At 43.7% G+C, this 22,974-nt stretch overlaps 1 protein-coding gene across 3 annotated transcripts in view; it reads right to left on the reverse strand.

Moving 5' to 3' along the window:
* Positions 1–22,974, reverse strand: part of LOC114808748 (protein ENL-like) — a 104,629-nt gene that overhangs the window by 74,226 nt on the left and 7,429 nt on the right. For all 3 annotated transcript variants that reach the window (XM_029056577.2, XM_029056574.2, XM_029056575.2), the window contains exon 3: positions 19,834–19,916. In XM_029056577.2, coding sequence (XP_028912410.1) covers positions 19,834–19,916 — 83 coding nt within the window. The remainder of the gene's footprint in view (positions 1–19,833; positions 19,917–22,974) is intronic.

Genomic DNA, 22,974 nt, shown 5'->3' on the forward strand with positions numbered 1-22,974 from the left:
TTTAATAATACTATACTAATAATAATCATCAAAATAATAAATGTTATTATTACATTTAAACCTCTAAGGTTTCAACATTTTGGTCACCAACTTAAAAGAGTAATCTAATGCATATATTTTCTGATGAACTTATCATAGCCAAAGACAGATTCATTCATTCACTCATTCATTCATTCATTCAATTGTATTTATTGAGCATTTCATTCGTTCATTTATTCAAGTGCTTACTATACTAAGCGCTTGGGAAAGTACAATTCAGCACAGTAACAAACCCTGCCCACATTGAGCTCAGAGTCCAGATGGGTGGGGAGACAGACATCTTACAAATAAATAAAATTAAATTACAGGTATAAACACATAAGTAATGTTGGGTTGGGAATGTTGGGGGAAGAGCAAAGGCAGCAAGTCAGGGTGATGCAGAAGGGAGTGGAAGATGAGGAAAAGTGGGGCTTAATCTGGGGAAGAGAAGTGCCTCTTGGAAGAGAAGCACCTTCAGTAAGTCTTTGAAGCTAGGGAGAGTAATTGTCCGGCAAATTTGAGGAGGGAGGGCATTCCAGGCCAGAGGCAGGATGTGGGTTGAGGTCAACAGTTAGAAAGGCAATATAGAGACACACTGAGAAGGTTAGCACCAGAGGAGTGAAATAGGTGGGCTGGGTTGTAGAAAGAGAAGTGAGGGGAGGTGGGAGAGGGAGAGGTGACAGACAGCTTTAAAGCCAATGGTGAAGAGTTTTAGATTGATATGCAGGTGGATAGGCAATCACTGGAGATTTTTGAGGAGGCGGGGTGATATGTCCTGGATGTTTTTGTAGAAAGATGATCCTGGCAGCAGATTGAAGTATGGACTGGAGTGGGGAAAGGCAGGAGGCTGGGAGGTCAGCAAGTAGGCTGATAGGGTAATCTAGGTGGGACAGGATGCATGACTGTATTCAGTGTGGTGGCAGTTTGGCTGGAGAGGATACGGTGGAATTTAGTAATGCTGTGAAGGTGAGACTGACAGAATTCGGTGATGGATTGAATATGTGGGTTGAATGAGAATGAGGAGTCAAAGATAACACTAAGGTTACAGGCCTGTGAGTTGGAAAGGATGGTGGTGCCGTTTATAGTGACGGAAAAGTCAGGGAGCGGATAGGATTTGTCCAAAACCTTTTTGGACAAGTTCAGTTTGAGGTGACAGGAGGACATCCCATTCCTGCCCAAAATGAGCTCACAGTCTAGAGGGGGAGACAGACATTAATATAAATAAATAGATGGATAGATAGACTAAATAAATAAATTACAGAAAAATACAGGTATACTCACAGTTGCTGTGGGGTTGGGAAGGAGGATGAATGAAGGAGTAAATAAGCATAGCACAGAAGGGAGTGGGAGAAGAGGAGGGTTTAGTCAGGGAAGGCTTCTTGTTGGAGATGTCCTTCAATAATATTTGAAGTGGGGGAGAGCAATTATGTGTAGGATAGATAGGACAGATAACAGCTGGCAGCCAGAAAAAATTCCCAAAGTTTTGGAATCCAATATTTTAAGTAATTATTGTACAGCTATGAAGTAATCATTTAGTTGAATACAAATTAAATTATTAGGGCAGGAAAAAAACCATAAGCAGCCATTCCACAAGAGGGCTATAGGGCTTATGTAATAGATACATTGTTTTCCTAGGATTCAGAGAACCCTGGGGGCTTTCAATTTAAATTAATAAGCATTTTGGCCCCAGGCTGAATCAGTCAATCAATTAGTCCATCAGTCAATATTACTTATTGAATGCTTACAGTATGCAGAGCACTGTACTAACAATTGCCATTGTTCTCATCTGTCCGTCTCCCCCGATTAGACTGTAAGCCCATCAAACGGCAGGGACTGTCTCTATCTGTTGCCGACTTGTTCATTCCAAGCGCTTAGTACAGTGCTCTGCACATAGTAAGCGCTCAATAAATACTATTGAATGAATGAATACTAAGTATTTAGAAGAGAATAATATAATGGAGTTGGGAGTTAGTAGGCAATGTTCCCTGACCACAATGACCACAAACAAACTATAAAAAACTGATATAAGCAGCATGGAATAGAATACTGTCAATAAATTTTAATCCTGAGTAATGACTATCCAGTGAAAGTAGAGGCAAGGTAGTCAAAATAAAATTTAGAAAGGTAGTGTGCCCTTTTGGAAGCTCAGAGGCAGATATAGTGGCAAAACAGAAGGTACACAGACAATAATAGTATTCAACTTTCTTTTTCTGCTTGAATTTACTGGAGGTGCCAATTTAATCTCCTACTGCAATCTCCTGAATCAATCAGTGGTGTTTACTGGTATTTTCTGTATTTGCTACTTATGCTCAATTCTTAAAAGTGATAAGAAAAGACCACAAACAACAAAGTATTTTAATACTACCAAATCATGAGTATCAAAATAATGCTCATCAGGTCACATTTCCTACTTGGCATGATACAGTAGAGTGTGATTTCCCGGACTGTATGTTCCTTGAAGCCCGTGATTGTGTCTACCAATTCTTTTGTATTGCACTCTCTCAAGTGCTTAGTGCAGTGCTCAGAATTTAATAAACTTCTAAGTTTCTTGTAGGCAGTAACAGTGTTTATTATTATTGCTATCAAGTGACATCAGGTCATTTTAGATTCATATGGTTATATGAATATATATGTATATATATTTATATATTCTATGGATATATTTTCTCCAGAGCATCCTGTCTTCAGCCATAATCCATAATCTTTCTAACAGATCACGTCTACTAATTCTATTGAACTGAACTTTTCCAAATGTTTAGTAAGAGGCTCTGCACCCAATAAGTATTCAATTAATGCTAAAGACTGATTGCTTGCTTGATTGATAGTCAATCTCAGCTTCTCTATTAAGAAATGAAAAAAGTACACAGGAAATGTATAAATCATTTCAGAGAAACAATGATGCAAACTCAGATGATGACAAATCAATGAACAGTTAGGAGAAAATTTCATAGGTAGATCAGGGAACTACAGAAGTATGAAATGAAGTGGCTATCTTAAAGAGTAGAGGCTTCGGGAATATTGTGACATTAAAAAAGAAAACCAAATTAGTCATGTTGAAGTTTTAAAAAGGAACAATTTTAGGGGTGAGGAGTGTGGTGATATGGACTAAGCCTTTTTTTCCCCCAAAAAAAGATCCAGGTAGAAGAGTAATATTTGGATTGGAGTGGGGAGATGGAGAAGGTAGAGGTTAGCAAGGAAGCTGATACAATACAGGAGGGAAAGAATAACAGCTCCTGAAGAAGCAATGATTTTGGTAGAAGTTTGAAGAAGTGGGGAGTGCTAGTCTACTAGATCTATATGGAGGGAATTCCACGAAGGAGGGAGGGTGTGAACACCTGGTCAATGGCAGGTGAAGCAAAAGTGAGGAGCAATGGCAAATTGGTGTTACAGGTGCACACCAGATTGCAGTGGAAGAGAAGCAAAGTCATTCATTCATTCATTCATTCATTCAATTTTACATTCATTCAAGTTTATTGAGCACTTACTTTGTGCAGAGCACTTGCTATGTTAAAGCTGCATGGAATGGAATACTGTCAATAAATTTTAATCCTGAGTAATGACTAGCCAGTGAAAGAAGAGGCAAGGTAGTCAAAATAAAATTGAAAAAACTAGTGTGCCCTTTTGGAAGCTCAGAGGCAGATATAGTGACAAAACAGGAGGTACACAGGCAACTGCAGTATTCAACTTTCTTTTTCTGCTTGAATTTACTGGAGGTGTTTGGGAGTGTACAATATAATACATAGACACATTCCCTGACCACAGTGCACTTACAGTCTAGAGGGGGACATAGACATTAATATAAATAAATAAATTACAGATATGTACATAAGTGCTGTAGGGTTGGGTGGGAGGAAAGAAAAAAGGGAGCAAGTCAGGATAACACAGAAGGGACTGGAAGAATCGGAAAGGAGGATTTAGTGAGGGAAGGTCTCTTGGAGGAGATGTACCTTCAATAAGGCTTTGAAGTGGGGGACAGTAATTGTCTGTCAGATTTGAGGAGTAAGGGTGTTCCAGGCCAGAGGCTGGAATTGGGCAAGAGTTTGGTGGAGAGATACATGAGACTGAGGAACAATGACAAGGTTGCCATTAGACTGTAAAATTGTTGTGGGCAGCGAATTTATGGGGTATTGTATTGTTCTCTTCCAGGCATAAGCATTCAATAAATATGACAGAATGAGTGAATTAGAGGAGTGATTTAGGCTGGGTTATAGCAGCAGAGCAGTGGGCTGAGGTAGAAGGGGGCAAGGTGAACGAGTTGCTTCAAAGCCAATGGTTAGGAGTTTCTGTTTGATGCGGAGGTGGATGGGCAACCACTTGCAGGTTCTTGAGAAAGCTGGAGGGAGAGAGCTGATTGAGTGCCCTGAAACAGAGAGTGAAGAGTTTCTGCTTGGTGTGAAGCTGGATGAGCAAACATTAGACATACTTGAAGAGTGGAGAGATGAGTGCACAACTTTTTTTTAGACAGATGATATGGACAGCAGAATGAAGAATGACTGGAGTGGGGAGAGAATAGAGACAAAGGAAGTCAGCAAAGAGGGTGATACAGTAATGATGGGCTTGAACCAGTGTGGTAGTACTTTGGATGTAGGAAGGAGGAAATTCTTGAGGGATTGTAGAGATAAAACTGACAACTATAAAATGGGAATTTAAGGACTGTTCTCTCTATTTAGACTGTCATTTGCATATGAGACAGGGAGTTGGTATAGCTTAATTAATTAATTCAGTTGTAATTATTGAGTGCTTACTGTTCATTCATTCATTCAATTGTACTTATCGAGCACTCTCAATTTGCAGACCACTGTACTAAGTACATGGGAAGTACAATAAAGAGAGAAAATCCCTGCCTACACCAGGCTTACAGCCTAGAGGAGGGAGGGAGACATCGAAACAAGCAAACAGGCATCAATATAAATAATTTGATTACAGAGATATACATATATACATAAGTGCTGTGGGTGGGAAGATGAGGGGAAGACTGAAGGGAGCAAGTTGAGGTGATGTGAAAGGGCGGGAGAAAAGGCAACTTATTTTGGAAGGCCTCTTGGAGGAGGTGCACCTTCAATACAGCTTTGAAGGGGGGAAATATGATTGGTGGATTTGAGGAAGAAGGGAATTCCACACTAGAGTTAGGATATGGGCCAGAGGTTGGCGGTGAGACAGGCAAGATAGAGGCAAAGTGAGAAGGTTAGCACATGCGGAGCACAGTGTGTGGGCTGGGCTGTAGAGGGAGAAAGAAGGGAAGTGAGGTAAGATGGGGCAAGGTGATGGTCAGCTTTAAAGCCATTTGTAAGGAATTTTTGTTTGATATGGAGGTAAATTAGCAACTACTGCAGATTTGGGAGGAAGGGGGTGACATGACCTGAACGTTTCTGTAGAAAATAAAACAGGCAGCAAAGTGAAGTATGGACTGAAGTGGGGAGAGACAGGAGGTTGGGAGGTCAGAAAGAAGGCTGATGCAGTAGTCCAGTCAGGATAGGAAGAGTGATTATACTACCATGATAGGAGTTTGGATGGAAGGGAAATGGTGGATCTTGGCAATGTTGTGAACATGAAACTGATAGAATTTGATGACGGACTGTATATGTGGGGTGAATGAAAGAGCAGAGTCAAGAATGACACCAAAATTGCCAGCTTGTGAGATTGGAAGTATAGTGGTTCCATCTACAGTGAGAAGCAGCGTGGTTCAGTGGAAAGAGCACGGGCTTTGGAGTCAGAGGTCAATGGGTTTGAATCTCGGATCTGCCACTTGTCAGCTGTGTGACTGTGGGCAAGTCACTTAACTTCTCTGGGCCTCAGTTACCTCATCTGTAAAATGGGGATTAAGACTGTCAGCCCCACGTGGGGCAACCTGATTCCCCTGTGTCTACCCCAGCGCTTAAAACAGTGCTCTGCACATAGTAAGTGCTTAACAAAAACCAATATTATCATTATTATTATTATTAGTGACAAGAAAGTTTGGGAGAGGACAGGGTTAAGTTTTAAATGGCTGGAGGACATCGAAGAAGAGATGTCCTGAAGTCAGGAGGAGATGCAAGCCTGGAGGGAGGAAGAGAGAACTGGGGAGTAGATATAGATTTGGGTGTCACCCACATAGAGATGAGAGTTGAAGCCAGGGAAGCAAATAAGTTCTCCAAGAGGGTGAGTGCAGATGGAGAATAGAAGGGGACCAAGAACTGAGCCTTGAGGGACCTCTACAGTTGGGGATGGGAAGGGAAGAGGAGCCTGTCAAGGAAACTGAGAAAGAACTGAGAGAGATAAGAGGAGAACTAGGAGAGATGGAGTCAGTGAAGCCAAGATTGGATAATGTATTAAGGATAAGAAGATGGTCCACAGTGTCAAAGGCAGCTGAGAAGTTGGGGAGGATTATGATGGAGTAGGAACCATTGGATTTGGCAAGATTGAGGACTTTGGTGAGCAATGAGAGGGAGGTTTCAATGGAGTAACATGGGGGGAAGCCAGAATGGAGGGAGTCCAGGGCAGAATTGGAGGAAAGGAATTCAAGGCAGTGAGTATAGATGACTCATTCTAGGAGTTTGGAAAGGAAGGGTAGGAGGGACATGGGGAATAACTGGAGGGGGCTGTGGAGTCAAGGGAAGGTTTTTTTAGGATGGGAGTGACATGGGAATGTTTGAAGGCAGTGGGGAAGAAGCCATTGGAGAGTGAGCAGCTGAAATAGGAAGGAGAGAAGAAAGGAAAGTGGGAAGGGGCAAGAGTTTTTATAAGGTGCGAAGGAATGGGGCCCAATACACATGTGAAGCAGGTGGCACTTGAGAGCAGGCAGGAGATCTCCTCTGAAGATACTGCTGGGAATGATGAGATAGTTGAAAAGGGGGCCAAGAGGAGGGGGGGATGAAGGATGGGGATGAGTGATTTGGCAGAGCTCACATTTGATGGTGTTAATTTTCTTAATGAAGTAGATCACTGGATCATTGGGGTGAGGGATGCGGGAGATTTGAGGGACAGGGGACCTGAGGAGGAAGTTAAATGTCTGGAAAAACTGGCGAGGGTGATGGCTGTGGGTGTCAATAGGGAAGAGAAATAGCTTTGTCAGCAGAGGAGAGGGCAGAGTTAAGGCAAGAAAGAACAAACTTGCAGTGGACAAGACTGGCCTGATGTGTAGATTTCTGCCAGCAGCATTCAGCGACTCAAGCATAAGGGGGAAGGAGGCGGACATTGCGGGTGATCTGCAGGCATCTACTCTTTGCTGGCCACTGAACTAAGTGCTTGGGAGAGCACAATGCAACAACAGACACATTCCCTAACCACAGCAGCTTACAGTCTAGAGGGATAAACAATCTACTCCAGGGCTTAAAACAGTGTTTGACATACAGAAGTTCCTAACACATACAATAATAAGAATTACAATCATCCTCATCAGCATCATCATAATTATAACAACAACAACTAAGGTACACCTTAACAACAAAGTATACCCAAAATACTGAACTGGCTTGTAGACACTGCACATGTATAAAGTGAAACAAAGAGTAAAACACAGGTCTTTTAACTCCCAAGCCCAGGCTCTTTCCATTAGGCCATGCTACTTCTAGATATTTATGATACGATACATCTGTTTCCTCCCACCCAAATCCTGTTTTTCCTATGACTTTCTCATCACTTTTGGCAGTTCAACATTGTCCCTTTCTCATAAGCCCATAACCTTGGCATTATCCTTGACTCATCTCTCTCATTTGACCCATGTATTTATTGTGTAACCAACTCATATATGTTTAACTTTCAGGAATCACTAAATCACTCAATCAATCATTTTTATTGAGTGCTTCAATGTGACAGAATTGGTAGAATGTTTCCTGCCCACATCCAAAATCCACAGTCCACAATCAGGGAAGCCGTTCAGCAGAATGGATACAACACAGGTATGGGAGTTAAAAAGTTATGAGTTCTAATACCGGGGCCACCACTTGTCTGCTGTGTGACCTGGGGAAAGTCACTTCATTTCTCTGTAAAATGGGGATTGAGACGGTGAGCCCCTCACATGACATGGAGTGTGTCCCACCAATTTTGCTTGTATCCACCCCAGTGTTTAGTACAGTGCCTGGCATATAGTAAGTGCTTAACAAACACCATTATTATTATTATTATTATTAATCCATCCTTTCTTCTCCATCCAAATTTATACTCCATTGATCCAAGCACCTAACCTAACTTTGACTATTGCATCAGTCTCCCCACTGACCTCCTGCCTCCTATCTCTCCTTTCACCAGTCCATACTTCACTTTGCTTCTCCGACGACTTTTCTAAAAAAAGTTCAGTCCTGTTTCCCCAGTGCTTAAGCACCTCCAGTGGTTATCCATCCACCTCCACATCAAACAGAAAATCCTTAAGCAACCACTGAATCTCATTATTTCTAATTTCTAAACAATTTTTAATCCCACCAACTCTGAAACCCCAATATTTGATTACAATTCTACATTTACCTTCTGTCGCATACATCTCCCAGGAAATTGTCCTATTCCTCCATAGAGAGCTCCCAACTCTTGACGTCCTTCACCTATTTCAGATCATCGTATTCCATTTTATCTCTTTCATTCTAGTGATGCACAGGTCCACACCCCCAAAGCTCCTACCTCTTATGATCTCACCAGTCTTACCCCTCTATCCTTTGATTCACTAACCTGAAGTCCCTAGATCATCTACACAATATACTTCCTCCCCTCCTGAGCTCTACCTGCAGAGCATTGCTGGTGGAAATCCAGACACCACACTAACTTCATCCATCACAAATTCACTCTCAGTTCCTCTAATTCTGCCCTCTATTCTTCCTGGAGGTGACATTTCTAGGTGGCTAGGTGGAAAGAGCAAGGGCTTGGGAGTCAGAGGTCATAGGTTCTAATCCCGACTGCCAATTATCAGCTCTGTGACTCTGGGCAAGTCACTTAACTTCTTTGTGCCTCAGTTACTTCATCTGTAAAATGGGGATTGAGACTGTGAGCCCCACGCAGCCTGTTTACCTTGTATCTACCCCAGTGCTTACAACAGGGTTTGGCACATAGTAAGCCCTTAACAAATATCATCATCATCATCAACATTTCTCCACCCTGACTGTCACCCACACCCATTATCCATTCTAGCTGTTTCAGATATGTAATTTACTTCTCAAACTTCCAGTCCTCACATATTCCTCATCTCTTACCCAAATGACTCTGCATATATTTCACTGAAAAAATTGAAAACCAATATTTGTAATCCCCTTAAAATCTCCTATCCAGGAAACTATCCTGGAAACTATCCTATTGATAGAACAATCAAATAAAATTTGGTTCCCTCCATTTCCTTTCTTCTCCTGCCCTTTCACTGTTCTATCTTTCCCAGCAGTAATTCAAGCAGAAATCTACCACTTCTCAAAATGCAGGAACAGAAATGAAGATTGGTTTGCTGCATTTTGGGGGAATCTATAAACTATAATGAGAGACCAAGAATTGAAGCCATTTTGAAGACCCTCCTAAGAGAAGGAAGACCTGAGGCCATAGATGGGAAGAGTTACAAGACGGAAATATGAAGTGTGTTTGCAGACAGGAGACCAGAGTTTGGAGATTAACTGTGGCTGGAGCAGCAGAAGAATAGAACCAGAAGAAGTGGAAAAGCAAAAGACCCCAGCTGACTTAATCTCCAAATTTTGCCTGCCCTCTATTATGCAAGCACACTCACAGACCTAACTCCCCTGGGTGCAATCTAGATGCCTGAAAGTCAATGTATCTTTGACTTTCTCAGTAGAGAAGCAGTGTAGCCTAATGAAAAGAGAAAGATTCTGGGAGCCACAAGACCTGGGTTCTAATTTTGGTGCTTCCACTTGTCTACTGTGTGACTTGGGGAAGTCATTTAATTTCTCGGTGCCTCAGATAACTCAACTGTCAAATGGGGATAAAAGACTGCTTCCTAGATCATTTTTCTACAAAATCATTCACTCTGTGTTTTGGCACTCCTCAAGAACTTCCAGTGATTGACCTTCCACCTCAGCATCAAACAGACTTCTTACCATTGGCTTTAAAGCACAAAATCAGCTTGTCCCCTTCTCTTTACCATCTTGATTTCCTAATACAACCCAGCCTATACACTTTGCTTCTCTAATGCCAACCTACTCACTGTACTCTGATCTCACCTATTTTGCTGCCAAACCCTTAACCACATGGTCCCTCTGGCCTGGAACGCCTTCTCTCTTCATATCTGACCGATGATCATTCCCCGTATTTTCAAAGTCTTACTAAAATTACATCTCCTACAAGAGTCCTTCCCTGAAGAGTCAGTGGCAAGATAGGTGACATCGAGGCACAGTGAGAAGGTTAGTGTTAAAAGAACGAAGTGTGCGAGCTGAGTTGCAGTGAGAAAGTAGCAAGGTGAGGTAGAAGGGGGCAAGATGATTGAATGTTTCAGAGCCAATGGTGAGGAGTTGTTTTTGGTTTTTTTTTTTGATGTGGAAATGGATGGGGAACCATTTGAGTTGCTTAAGGAGTGGAGAAACATGACCTGTCCGTTTTGTAGAAAAATGGTCCTATTCCATTCAATTCAGTTCTATCTTAATTATTGGGCGCTTCCCTCAATTTCCTCTTTTCCATCTCTTCCTGCATTGTCCTTGCCCTTGGATTTGCACCCTTAACTAACCCCTATCTCAGCACTATAACCCATAAGTATATATTTGTCATTTATTTATTTATATTAATGTCTGTTTCCCCCTGTAGACTGTAAAGTCCTTCTGGTCTAGGAATGGGTCTACCTATCATATTGCATCTACCAACTTTGTTATATTGAATTCTCCCAAGCAATTAGTACAGTGCTCTGCACACAGTAAAAACTCAACAAATGTGATTGGTTGATTGAGTGATTGATGTGGACATACACTGTGTCCAACCTGATGATCTTACCCCAACACTTAGTACAATGCCTGATACTAAGGACTTGGACCTGCATAAGGAAAGGTTCACCAATTCCCCACTCTTCCAACTCCACCCCTCTGCAAACCAGGAACCCAGACCCCTGCCAAAGAAGAAGGACAGTGACTCATTATGGGAAACAGTATAGCATTGTGGATAGAGCCTGGGCCTGGAGTCATAAAGTCATGGGTTCTAATCCCAGGTAATAATAATAATGTTGGTATTTGTTAAGCGCTTATTATGTGCCGAGCACTGTTCTAAGCACTGGGGTAGACAGAGGGGAATCGGGATGTCCCACGTGGGGCTCACAGTCTTAATCCCCATTTTACAGATGAGGTAACTGAGGCACAGAGAAGTTAAGTGACTTGCCCACAGTCACACAGCTGACAAGTGGCAGAGCTGGCATTCGAACTCATGACCTCTGACTCCAAAGCCCATGCTCTTTCCACTGAGCCACACTGCTTCTCTGCTGAGAACCTGGTTCTCTGAGAACCTGGTTCTCAGAAACAGGTCTGCCACATGTCTGCTGGGTAACCTTGGGCAAGTCACTTAACTTCTCTGTGCCTCAATTACCTCCTCTGTAGAAAATGGGGATTAAGAGTGTGAGCCAATGTGGGATAGGAACTATGTCCAATCTGATTAATTTGTCCTATCCCAGCATTTAGAAAGGTGCTTGATATATAGTAAGTGCTTAACAAGTAACAATTATTATTATTATCATTACTATATTTACTAAGGAGAGAACAGTGTCAGCCATCAACAATTAAGGACCTGAGATCACTTGCCCATTCAATCCAGACAGACTTTCATTGACTTACTATTCACAGCTCAGAACCTGTGGATTTCCCCAGGCTGCGAGCCTAGAGTTGGCCCTCAATAAAGAAATAAGCCAGCCCACTGGGTCTAAAGATCAAAAACTGCAGCTCCAGACTTTCTCTTACGCCCTAGCTTCACCATGGTCCTTCCGTCCCGTCCCCTCGTCTTCCCTCACCTGTCCCCTGTGCCCAGCACCCCTCTTTACCCTCTCCCCAAAGGCTGGCCCTCATCAGTGCACTCCCATCCAACACCTCCCCACCCAGTGCGTTGTCCCCACTCCTCTCCCCTGCCTCATTCCTGTCACCTAGGCCCAGTACCACCCATCATCCCCCTCTCTCCACCCTGGTCCCCAACAGCTCACGTTCATTCAGCCCCTTCCTACCCTTCGCACTATTCCCAACTCATGCACTTTCCCCAAAGTGCCAGCAAAGTGTGCCCTGTGGAACCCCCATTCCATCATAGGAAAGCTTCTCTTCATTACTGACCCGTTCCTGCCTCAGTCACTCCTCCTCCTCATCATTAATGAAACCTGGCTCTCCCCGGATGACATCTCCCCGTTCCCTCTTGAGAGAGAGAGGGCATCATCTTCCTTTAAAGCCCATATCATCCTCCTCTACCACCCACTTCTGATTTTAGTAGCCTGTCATCTACAGCCCCCCAGGTCCCACTTCCAACTGCTTTAACCATTTTGATCTCATTCTCATATTCCTTCTCTCTCTCTCTCTCCACGTCTACATTGATCCGTGGTGACTTCAATATCCACATAGGGATTCCCAATGACACTCCTCAACTCCACTCCTCAACTCAACCTCACTGACCTCCTGCTCCAGCCCACCTTACCCACTCACCATCTGGAACACACCCTCCATCCTAATATCTCTAGCCACTGCACAATCTCTACCCTCATCAACTCCGAAATCCCTCTAATAATAATAATAATGATGGCATTTGTGGAGTGCTTACTATGTGCTATGTTCTAAGTGCTAGGGGGGGATACAAGGTCTTCAGATTGCCCACATGGGGCTCACAGTCTTAATCCCATTTTACAGATGAGGTAACTGAAGCACAGAGAAGTGAGTGACTTGCCCAAGGTCACATAGCTGACAAATAGCAGAGCGGGGATTAGAACCCATGACCTCTGACTCCCAAGCCCATGCTCTTTCGACTGAGCCACGCTGTTTCTCTGATGACCACAATCTCACCTGCCTTCTCTCCCTCATACCACCTCCTCATAAACTGTACTATTCTCCCAGAGAGACCTCTGATTTTTAACCCTGTCCAATTTTCTCAACTCATCGTGCTCCACTTAGCCTCATATCCAAACTACCTTCCCTTGATAATCAAATTGTCTCTCTCAACACCACCCTGTCTACTGAACTCAGTTCACTCACTCCTCTATCCCTCTGTTGATCTTGTACCACTAACCCACATCACTGAATCAACTCTACAGCTCTCCTTCTTTGCTCTGAGCACATATTGCAGAGTGTTGCTGATGGAAATCTGGATATCAGGCCTACTTGGTTGACTTCAAGTTTATCCCTGTATGCTTTAACTTTGCCCTCTCCCCTGCCCAGCAAAAATTATTCTCCACCCTTATTGACACCCATGCCCATCGCCCTCACTAGTTGTTCCAGATCTTTAACTCCCTCCTAAAATCCCCTGCCTCCCAACCTCCCCCATCCCTTGCCCCCAATGACCTGGTCACTTATTTTATTAAGAAAATTGACACTAACAGGCATGATCTCCCTAAAATCTCCTTCAGTCCTCTTCAGTCCCTCCCTGCCCCTGCCTACTTTTCAAGTCTCATTCAATAGTATTTACTGAGCACTTACTATGTGCGGAGCACTGTACTAAGCGCTTGGAATGAACAAGTTGGCAACAGATAGAGACAGTCCCTGCCGTTTGACGGGCTTACAGTCTAATCGGGGGAGACGGACAGACGAGAACAATGGCAATAAATAGAGTCAAGGGGAAGAACATCTCGTAAAAACAATGGCAACTAAATAGAATCAAGGCGATGTACATTTCATTAACAAAATAAATAGGGTAATAAATATATACAGTTGAGCAGACGAGTACAGTGCTGAGGGGATGGGGAGAGGAGGAGGAGCAGAGGGAAATGGGGGGAAAAGAGGGTTAAGCTGTGGAGAGGTGAAGGGGGGTGGTAGAGGGGGTAGAGGGAGAAGAGGAGCTCAGTCTGGGAAGGCCTCTTGGAGGAGGGGAGTTTTAAGTAGGGTTTTGAAGAGGGGAAGAGAATCGGTTTGGCGGAGGTGAGGAGGGAGGGTGTTCCAGGACCGCGGGAGGACGTAGCCCAGGGGTCGACGGCGGGATAGGCGAGACCGAGGAACGGTGAGGAGGTGGGCGGCAGAGGAGCGGAGCGTGCGGGGTGGGTGGTAGAAAGAGAGAAGGGAGGAGAAGTAAGAAGGGGCAAGGTGATGTAGAGCCTCGAAGCCTAGAGTGAGGAGTTTTTGTTTGGAGCGGAGGTTGATAGGCAACCACTGGAGTTGTTTAAGAAGGGGAGTGACATGCCCAGATCGTTTCTGCAGGAAGATGAGCTGGGCAGCGGAGTGAAGAATAGACTGGAGCGGGGCGAAAGAGGAGGAAGGGAGGTTCATTCAATAGTATTTTCATTCAATAGTATTTATTGAGCGCTTACTATGTGCAGAGCACTGTACTAAGCGCTTGGGATGAACAAGTCGGCAACAGATAGAGACAGTCCCTGCCGTTTGACGGGCTTACAGTCTAATTGGGGGAGACGGACAGACAAGAACAATGGCACTAAACAGCGTCATTTAGCGTCATTTAGAGGTCAGAGAGAAGGCTGACACAGTAGTCTAGCCAGGATATAACGAGAGCCCGCAGCAGTAAGGTAGCCGTTTGGGTGGAGAGGAAAGGGCGGATCTTGGCGATATTGTAAATGTGAAACCGGTAGGTCTTGGTAAGGATAGGATGTGTGGGGTGAACGAGAGAGACGAGTCAAGGATGACACCGAGATTGCGGGCCTGAGAGACGGGAAGGATGGTCGTGCCATCCACGGTGATAGGGAAGTCTGGGAGAGGACCAGGTTTGGGAGGAGCTCAGTCTCGCTCATGTTGAGTTTTAGGTGGCGGGCCGACATCCAGGTGGAGACATCCTGGAGGCAGGAGGAGATGCGAGCCTGAAGGGAGGGGGAGAGGACAGGGGCGGAGATGTAGATCTGCATGTCATCTGCGTAGAGATGGTAGTCAAAGCTGTGAGAGCGAATGAGTTCACCAAGGGAGTGAGTGTAAAATGGAGAACAGAAGAGGGCCAAGAACTGACCCTTGAGGAACTCCAACAGTTAAAGGATGGGAGGGGGAGGAGGCGCCAGCGAAGGAGACCGAGAATGACCAGCCAGAGAGGTAAGAGGAGAACCAGAAGAGGACAGAGTCCGGGAAGCCAAGGTGAGATAAGGTATGGAGGAGGAGGGGATGGTCGACAGTGTCATAGGCAGCAGAGAGGTCAACAAGGATTAGAATGGAGTAGGAGCCACTGGATTTGGCAAGAAGGAGGTCATGGGTGACCTTAGAAGTCTCCCATCCTTCCCAGCAGTACTTCTATAGGGAATCTCCTGCATCCTCTGAAAAGCCACCTGCTCCACCTGTCACATCCAACTCAATTCCTTCGTACCTTATCAAAACACTTGCCCTCTTTCTTCTTCCCTCCTTAACAGCCATCTTCAACTGTTGGTTCTCCAATGGCTTCTTCCCCACTGTTTTCAAACATGCCCATAAACTTCCTATCCTAAAAAAACCCTCCCTTGACCCCCATGGTTCTCTCCAGTTATCACCCCATCACCCTCCTACTATTCTTCTCTAAATCCCTTGAGTGACTTGTCTACACCTACTGTCTCAAGTTCCTCTCCTCCACTTCTCTCCTTGAACTCCTCCAATCTGGCTTCTGTCCCCTTTACCCCATAGAAATTATCCTCTCAAAGGTCACCAGTGATGTCTTTCTTGCCAAATCTAATGGCCTCTACTCCATCCTAATCCTTCTCAACCTCTCAGGTGCCTTTGACGTTGTCGACCACGACTTTCTCCTGGAAATGTTAACCAATCTCGGCTTCACTGAAACTTTCCTCTTCTGGTTCTCCTCCTATCTCGCTGGCTGCTCATTCTCATTCTCTTTCACAGGTTTTTCCACTGCCTTCTATCCCTTAACTATGGGAGTCTCTCAAAATTCAGTTCTGGGTCCACTTCTATTCTTCTTCTACACCCACTCCCTTGGAGAACTCATTTGCATCCATGGCTTCAACTACCATCTTTATGTGAACAATACCCAAATTTACATCTCCAGCCTTGATCTCTCTCTCTTTCCTTGTACTCTCGCATTTCCTCCTGCCTTAAAGACATCTCTACTTGGATGTCCTCACATCACCTAAAGCTTAACATTTTAAAACAGAACTTCTTATCTTCTCACTTAAACCCTGCCCTCCCACAAGCCCATCATCTTGGCTTTATCCTTGACTCCTTTTTCTCATTCAATCCATGTATTCATCACTAAATCTTGTCAACTCCACCTTCACGTCATCATTAAAATTTTCCCTTTCCTCTCCATCCAAACTGCTATCATGTTAATGTAAGGATTTATCCTATCCATCTTGATTATTCTGAGGGTAATTACAGTAATCACTGAAATCACTATAATCACAATTTCAGAGTTGGTGAGGGTAGATTAGAGAAGCAGTGTGGCTTTAGAGGAAAGAGCACAGGCTTGGGAGTCAGAGGTCATGTGTTCTAATCCCAGCTCTACCACTTGTCAGCTGTGTGACTTTTGGCAAGTCATTTAACTTCTCTGTGCCTCAGTTCCCTCATCTATAAAATGGGGATTAAGACATTGAACCCCTCGTGGGACAACCTGAATACCTAGTATCTACCCCAGTGCCTGGAACAGTGCTTGGCATATATTAAGCACTTAACAAATATTATTTCTTTTTTTTTTACTGTATCAGTGTCCTATCTCTCCCCACTCCAGTCCACTCTTCACTCTACTGCCCGGATCATTTTCCTACAAAAATGTTCAGACCATGATTTCCAACTCCTCAAGAAACTCCAGTGGTTGCCTATCCACCTCTGTATCAAGCAAAAACTCATCATTGGCTTTAAAGCACTTAATCACCTTGCCCCCTCCTAAATCACCTCACTGCTCTCCTACTATAACCCAGACTGAATATTCCACTGCCCTAATTCTAATCTTTCTCACTGTACCTTGATCTTACCTCTCTTGCTGCAGACCCCTTGCCCACAGCCTACCTCTGGCTTGGAATACCCTCCTTCTCCCAATTCAATAGACAAGTATTCTCTACACCTTCAAAGTCTTCCTGAAGGCACGTCTCCTCCAAGAGGCCTTCCCTGACTAAGCCATTCTTTCTTCTCCCTCTCCCTTCTTCCATTCTTTCTTATTTATCCACCCATCTCAGCCCCACAGAACTTAGTACATATTTGGTATTTCCTCCCTCCCTCCCTTCCTTCTTTCCTATGTCAGTCTCCCCCTCTAGACTGTAACTTCATTGTGGGCATGGAAAATGTCTGTTTATTGTTACATCCTACTCTCCCAAGGGTTTAGTACAGTGCTTTGCACACTGTAAATGCTCAAGAAATACGAATGAATGAATGAATGAATGAATGAATGAATGAATGACACATGGCATGCACTTAACAAATACCATTAAAAGACAATGTCAACATATCCTGGAGATTCAGTACGTTAACTACAAACCTCCATCCCATTTCCCCATCTGAATTGCCTACATTATCATCCTTGAAATCCCAGAAACCTGCTGCTTTGCTATCATCTTCAATTCTTTGGTAACATTCAACTCTCACATCCACTGAACTACCAGATCCTGCCACTCTTTTTTAGAACTTTTCCTGGATCTTCCCATTCTCCACATAAACTGCTACAATTCTGGAACAAACTCTGGCTATTGTAGTAGCCTCCTGCCTCTCCTCACTCCAATTCTCAGCACCTGTTCTTACACTGCTCATGTTATTTAAAATGGTGCAAATCTCTTCAATCCTCAAACCCTCCACTAGCCTATAAATCCCTATCTATATCTCTAAATCTCTGAAACTCCACAACACACAATAACCCCTCACATCTACACTGGCTCCACCTTATTACTCTTTTCTCTTCGGCAAATCCTACTTATTGGCTTTCTTCCATAACTATTCCATAACTGTTCCATAACTATTCCTCAACCCACTGTCTTTGTTTCTTCCAAGTTAAGCTTCTAGCCGTACCTCAACTCACCGTATTTGCAACTTATAGCTCTACTTCAATCAATTGTTTTTGATCCTTCCAAGTTGAAATTGTAGCTGTAGCTTGCTTTTGACTTTCTTGATTGTTTACTTGCTCACATTTATCTCCTTCCTAAACAATTGCCCTGCTTGCTCTTTATTCATCCCCGACCCAGGCCTACAGCATTTATGTATATATCTGGAATTTATTTATTTCATTCAATCGTATTTATTGAGCACTTACTGTGTCCAGAACACTGTACTGAGCGCTTGGAAAGTACAATCGGCAACAGAGAGAGACAATCCCTACCCAACAATGGGTTCACAGTCTAGAAGGGGGACACAGGCAACAAAACAAAACAAGGAGACAGGAATCTGTAGCATCAAAATAGATAAAAAGAATTATATATACCCATCATTAATAAAATAAATAGAATAATAAATATGTACAAACATTCACAAGTGCTGAGGGGAGGGGGAGTAGAAGGAAGGGAGGGAGTAGGGGCGATGGGGAGGGGAGGAGGAGCAGAAGAAAAGGAGGGTTCAGTCTGGGAAGGCCTCCTGGAGGAGGTGAGCTCTCAGTAGGGCTTTGAAGAAGGGAAGAGAGCTAGTTTGGCAGATGTGAGGAGGGAGGGCATTCCAGGCCAGAGGTAGGACGTGGGCCAGGGCTCAATGATGGGACAGGCGAGAACCCACAAAGAGGAGATTAGCGACACAGAAGTGGAGTGTGTGGGCTGGGCTGTGGGAGGACAGAAGGGAGGAGGAGAGAAAGAAGGTGAGGTAGGAGGGGGCAAGGTGATGGAGAGCTTTGAAGCCAATAGTGAGGAGTTTTAGCTTCTTGCGAAGGTTGATAGGCAACCACTGGAGATTTTTGAGGAGAGGGGTGACATGTCCAGAGCGTTTCTGTAGATAATCCGGGCAGCAGAATGAAGTATATACTGAGGTGGGAGAGACAAGGGGCTGGGAGTTCAGAAATGAGGCTGATGAGGCTCAGCTCTGCCCTGGATCTTTCCTGACCAGGGTCGGGGCAGGGCAGTGCACATGGAAAGGTGAGGTGCTGCATCCTGTTGCACAGAGTCATTATATTAATGACTTGGCAGAGAATGTATTTTTTATTGTTGAATTGTACTCTCCCATGCACTCAGTACAGTGCTCTGTGCACAGTTAAGTGCTCAACAAGTACAACTGACTGAATCACTTGTACTTAAATGAGCCTCTTGCTGGGAATGGAGCATTGTACTAAGATCTTGGGAAAGAATCATAGAGTATGTACTGAACTTTCCACATCAAACAAATGACAGCTCTCCTAGCATACTGATTTCTTCTGAAATCCTACTTCCTCCCACAGTCTTCCTCACTTCATTTCCCAGGACCCTGAGTCTTACCACCCCTTCAGCCAATTCTAGCACTTCAGAAAATTTTCCACTAACACATTTTTACTCCATATACCTCCTATCATTACAGTCTAAACTCCTTGAACAAGTTGTTTACTCCTACTGTCTCCATTTCCTCTCCCCAGCTCCCTCTTTCACCCTTCACAATCTGGCTTCAACCTCCTCAAATTTAGCAAAACTACTCTCTCCAAATCCACCAATTACCTCCTCCTTGTCAAATCAAACAAAGTCTACCCTATCCTAATTCTTCTTGTCCTATTTTTCCATTCTTCTTTTTTGTTAGGAATCTACTAAAAAGTCTTTAGACTTATAGTTAATGCCAAAAATAAAAATATAGATACCAAAGAAACTGTCTCAAACTTTAATAATGTGAGTTAGTATAAAAACAGTTGACAAATTAGAAAAATGAGGCATTGTGTGAGAGTAAAAGCAAGGAACCAAAAACAGCAGTAACATACCTTATTTTTGAAGTAGACTTCAATTGGCATAATGAAGCCAGCATAGCCTGATTCTTCTACTCTGTAAGGGGGTTCCTTGCAGACTAAAAGAGGAATGAAGCAGAAGATATTTTAGAATTTGCCCTCTACGGAACTCAAAAGGTGACTAAAAATTACCTCTGAACCCATAATTCCATTTTGTCATTCATTCTGCCAACCTCTATGAAGGGCAAATCAAATTCACAACCCAAAAGAAATAAACTTAAACTAACTGTGAAAGTTAATCAGCTTCTAGTGGCAAAAAACATCAAGTGAGACAGGCAGGGATAAGGCCACCCATCTTTGGTCACTGCGGGCAGTCTTTAACCACTTGATCTCCAAAATAGCAGGGTTTTTGGTACTACTACTGTCACAGACAACATTTCCAGTAAGTTGTTCGGCATATGCTTCCCCTGGGCCAGAAAGTGTATGTGGATTATAACTGTGTTTGTGTAGGTCATTCCATAATAATGGTAGTATTTGTTCAGCACTTACTATGTGCAAAGCACTGTTCTAAGCGCTAGGGGGGATACAAGGTGATCAGGTTGTCCGAATGGGGCCCATAGTTTTAATCTCCATTTTACAGATGAGAAAACTAAGGCACAGAGAAGTTAAGTCACTTGCCCAAAGTCACAGAGCTGGCAAGCAGCGGGCTGGGATTAGAACCCATGACCTCTGCCTCCCAAGACTGGGCTCTTTCCACTGAGCCACGCTGCTTCTCTAATTCCATCATCAAACATATTTAGTAAGCACTTACTGTGTGCAGAGAACTTAATAAGTGCTTGGGAGAGTACAATACAACAATAAACAGACACATTCCCTGCTCTTGAGGACCTTACACTCTAGAGGCGGGGAAACAGTCATTAATAGAAATAAATTATGGATATGTACAAAAGCGCTGTGGGGCTGGGAGGGGGGATAAATAAAAGGAGCAAGTCAGGGAGATGCAGAAGGGAATGAGGAAGAGGAAAGGAGGGCTTAATCAAGGAAGGCCTCTTGGAGGACATGTGCCTTCCATAAGGCTTTGAAGTGGGGAAGAGTAATTGTCTGTTGAATTTGAGGGAGGGCGTTCCAGGCAAGAGACAGGACCTGGGCCAGGGGTCAGCAACAAAGTAGAAGAGGTAAAAGTACAGTGAGAAGGTAGGCATTAGAGGAGCAAAGTGTGTGGGCTGTGTTGTACTGGAAAATAGTGAGGTGAGGAAGGAGGGGGCAAGGTGACGGAGTGCTTTGATGCCAATGGTGAAGAGTTTTTGTTTGATGCAGAGGTGGATAGGCAACCACTGACAATTTTTGGAGTGGGGAAAAATGTCCTGAACTTTTTTGTAGAAAAATGATCTGGGCAGCAGAGTGAAGTATGGACTGGAATGAGGAGAGACAGGAGGTTGGGAAATCAGCAAGGAGGCTGATGCAGTAATCAAGACAGGATAGGATAATTTTATTAACATAGTAATAATTTGGATGAAGAGGAAAGGAAGGATTTTAGTGATGATGTGAAGGTGATACTGACAAGATTTAGTGATGGATTGAACACGTGAGTAGAATGAGAGAGAGGAGTCAAGGATAAGCCAAGGTTATGGGCTTGTGAGACAGGAGGATGGTGGTGTCATCTACAGTGATGGGAAAGTCAGGGGAGGTCTGGGTTTGGTTGGTAAGATAAGTTCTGTTTGGAATGTATTAAACAAGAGGTGACAGAGGGTAGTTAGAAGGTCATGGGTTCTAATCCCACCTCCACCACTTGTCTACTATATGTCCATTGGCAAATCACTTCAATTCTCTGTGCCTCAGTGACCGCATCTGTAAAATGGGGTGAGATTGTGAGCCCCACATGGACCAGCAACTCTGTTCAACCTTATTTGCTTGTATCATCCAAGCATTTACTACAGTGCCTGGCACATAAGCACTTAACAAATGCTACAATTATTATTATTGTATTCCAGACAGATGTCTTGAAGATAGGAGGAAATGAGAAACTGCAGAGATAGAGAATAAGATCAAGAACTGGAGATGTAAATTCGGATATCATACACATAGAGTTTCTAAGGAGAAGAGGAGTTGGGTCAAGCACAAGTGGAGATTCTTTTCTAGACTAATAACTGAGAAGCATCACAGAACATATACTGAGGTGGAAGTTAGGTAGGCAAAAGAGGATGAGATTTTTGATAGGTCATACCTGAAAAATTATATTTTTTCACAAAAGTATTTGTCAAGATCATCACAGGTGGGAATTGTGATAAGTAGGGCACTGAGTGTTTCATCAGAGAGCTGAAGTTATGGAATAGTTGGTGATGGCATTTGTCCTGAGTCAGTAGAGGAGAGCTAATGTTCTTGAGTGGTGATAGGGCTGCATCACAGCAGGCGAGGATTAATTTCAAGGAGCTGGAATCATGGTCAATAGCACTCCATGGCACAAGCACAAGACTGGAAGATGAGGATTGTGAGGGTAAATAGGGTTTGGATTTAGTGATTCTAGAGTGACAGAGGGTTAGTTGGGTGTAAGAATTGAGTTGGGGGAGAATGCGATGTTGAGGGTGTGGATTTGTGCATCAAGAGAAGGGAGGTTTGGTAGGGAATAGCTACAAGTTAATACCTTGAAGATACTGTGGGAAGGACTTTTATTGGTGTGCGGTAAGATTAGGAGAAAGGAAAAGGAAAGGAAAATGGGAAAGAGGGAGAGGAGGTCAAGTTGAGCATACAATGTAGACACATTTCACCTGAGACAGATTTAGAGAAGAACTACACTCTCACTCACCCACCTCAACACCTATATCCTCATATCCAAATCATATACCTATGTCTCCCCAGTCATAAAAAAGACTCTCCCTTGGTCCCACGGCTCCCTCCAGTTATCACCCCATCTCCCTCCTACCATTCATCTCCAAACTCCTTGGGCAAGTTGTCTACACCTATCTCAAAATCTTCCTCTCCATTTCTCCCCTTGACTCCCTCCAATCTGGCTTCTGCCCCTTCACTTCACAGAATCTGCCCTCTCGGAGGTCACCAGTGATCTCCTTCTTGTCAAGTCCAATGGCCTCTACTCCATCCTAAGCTTCCTCAATCTATTGGCTGCCTTCTCCTGGAAAAATAATGATAGTATTTGTTAAGTGCTTACTATGTGCCAAGCAC

Source organism: Ornithorhynchus anatinus, chromosome Y5, assembly GCF_004115215.2.
Source record: "Ornithorhynchus anatinus isolate Pmale09 chromosome Y5, mOrnAna1.pri.v4, whole genome shotgun sequence".
NCBI lineage: Eukaryota > Metazoa > Chordata > Mammalia > Monotremata > Ornithorhynchidae > Ornithorhynchus > Ornithorhynchus anatinus.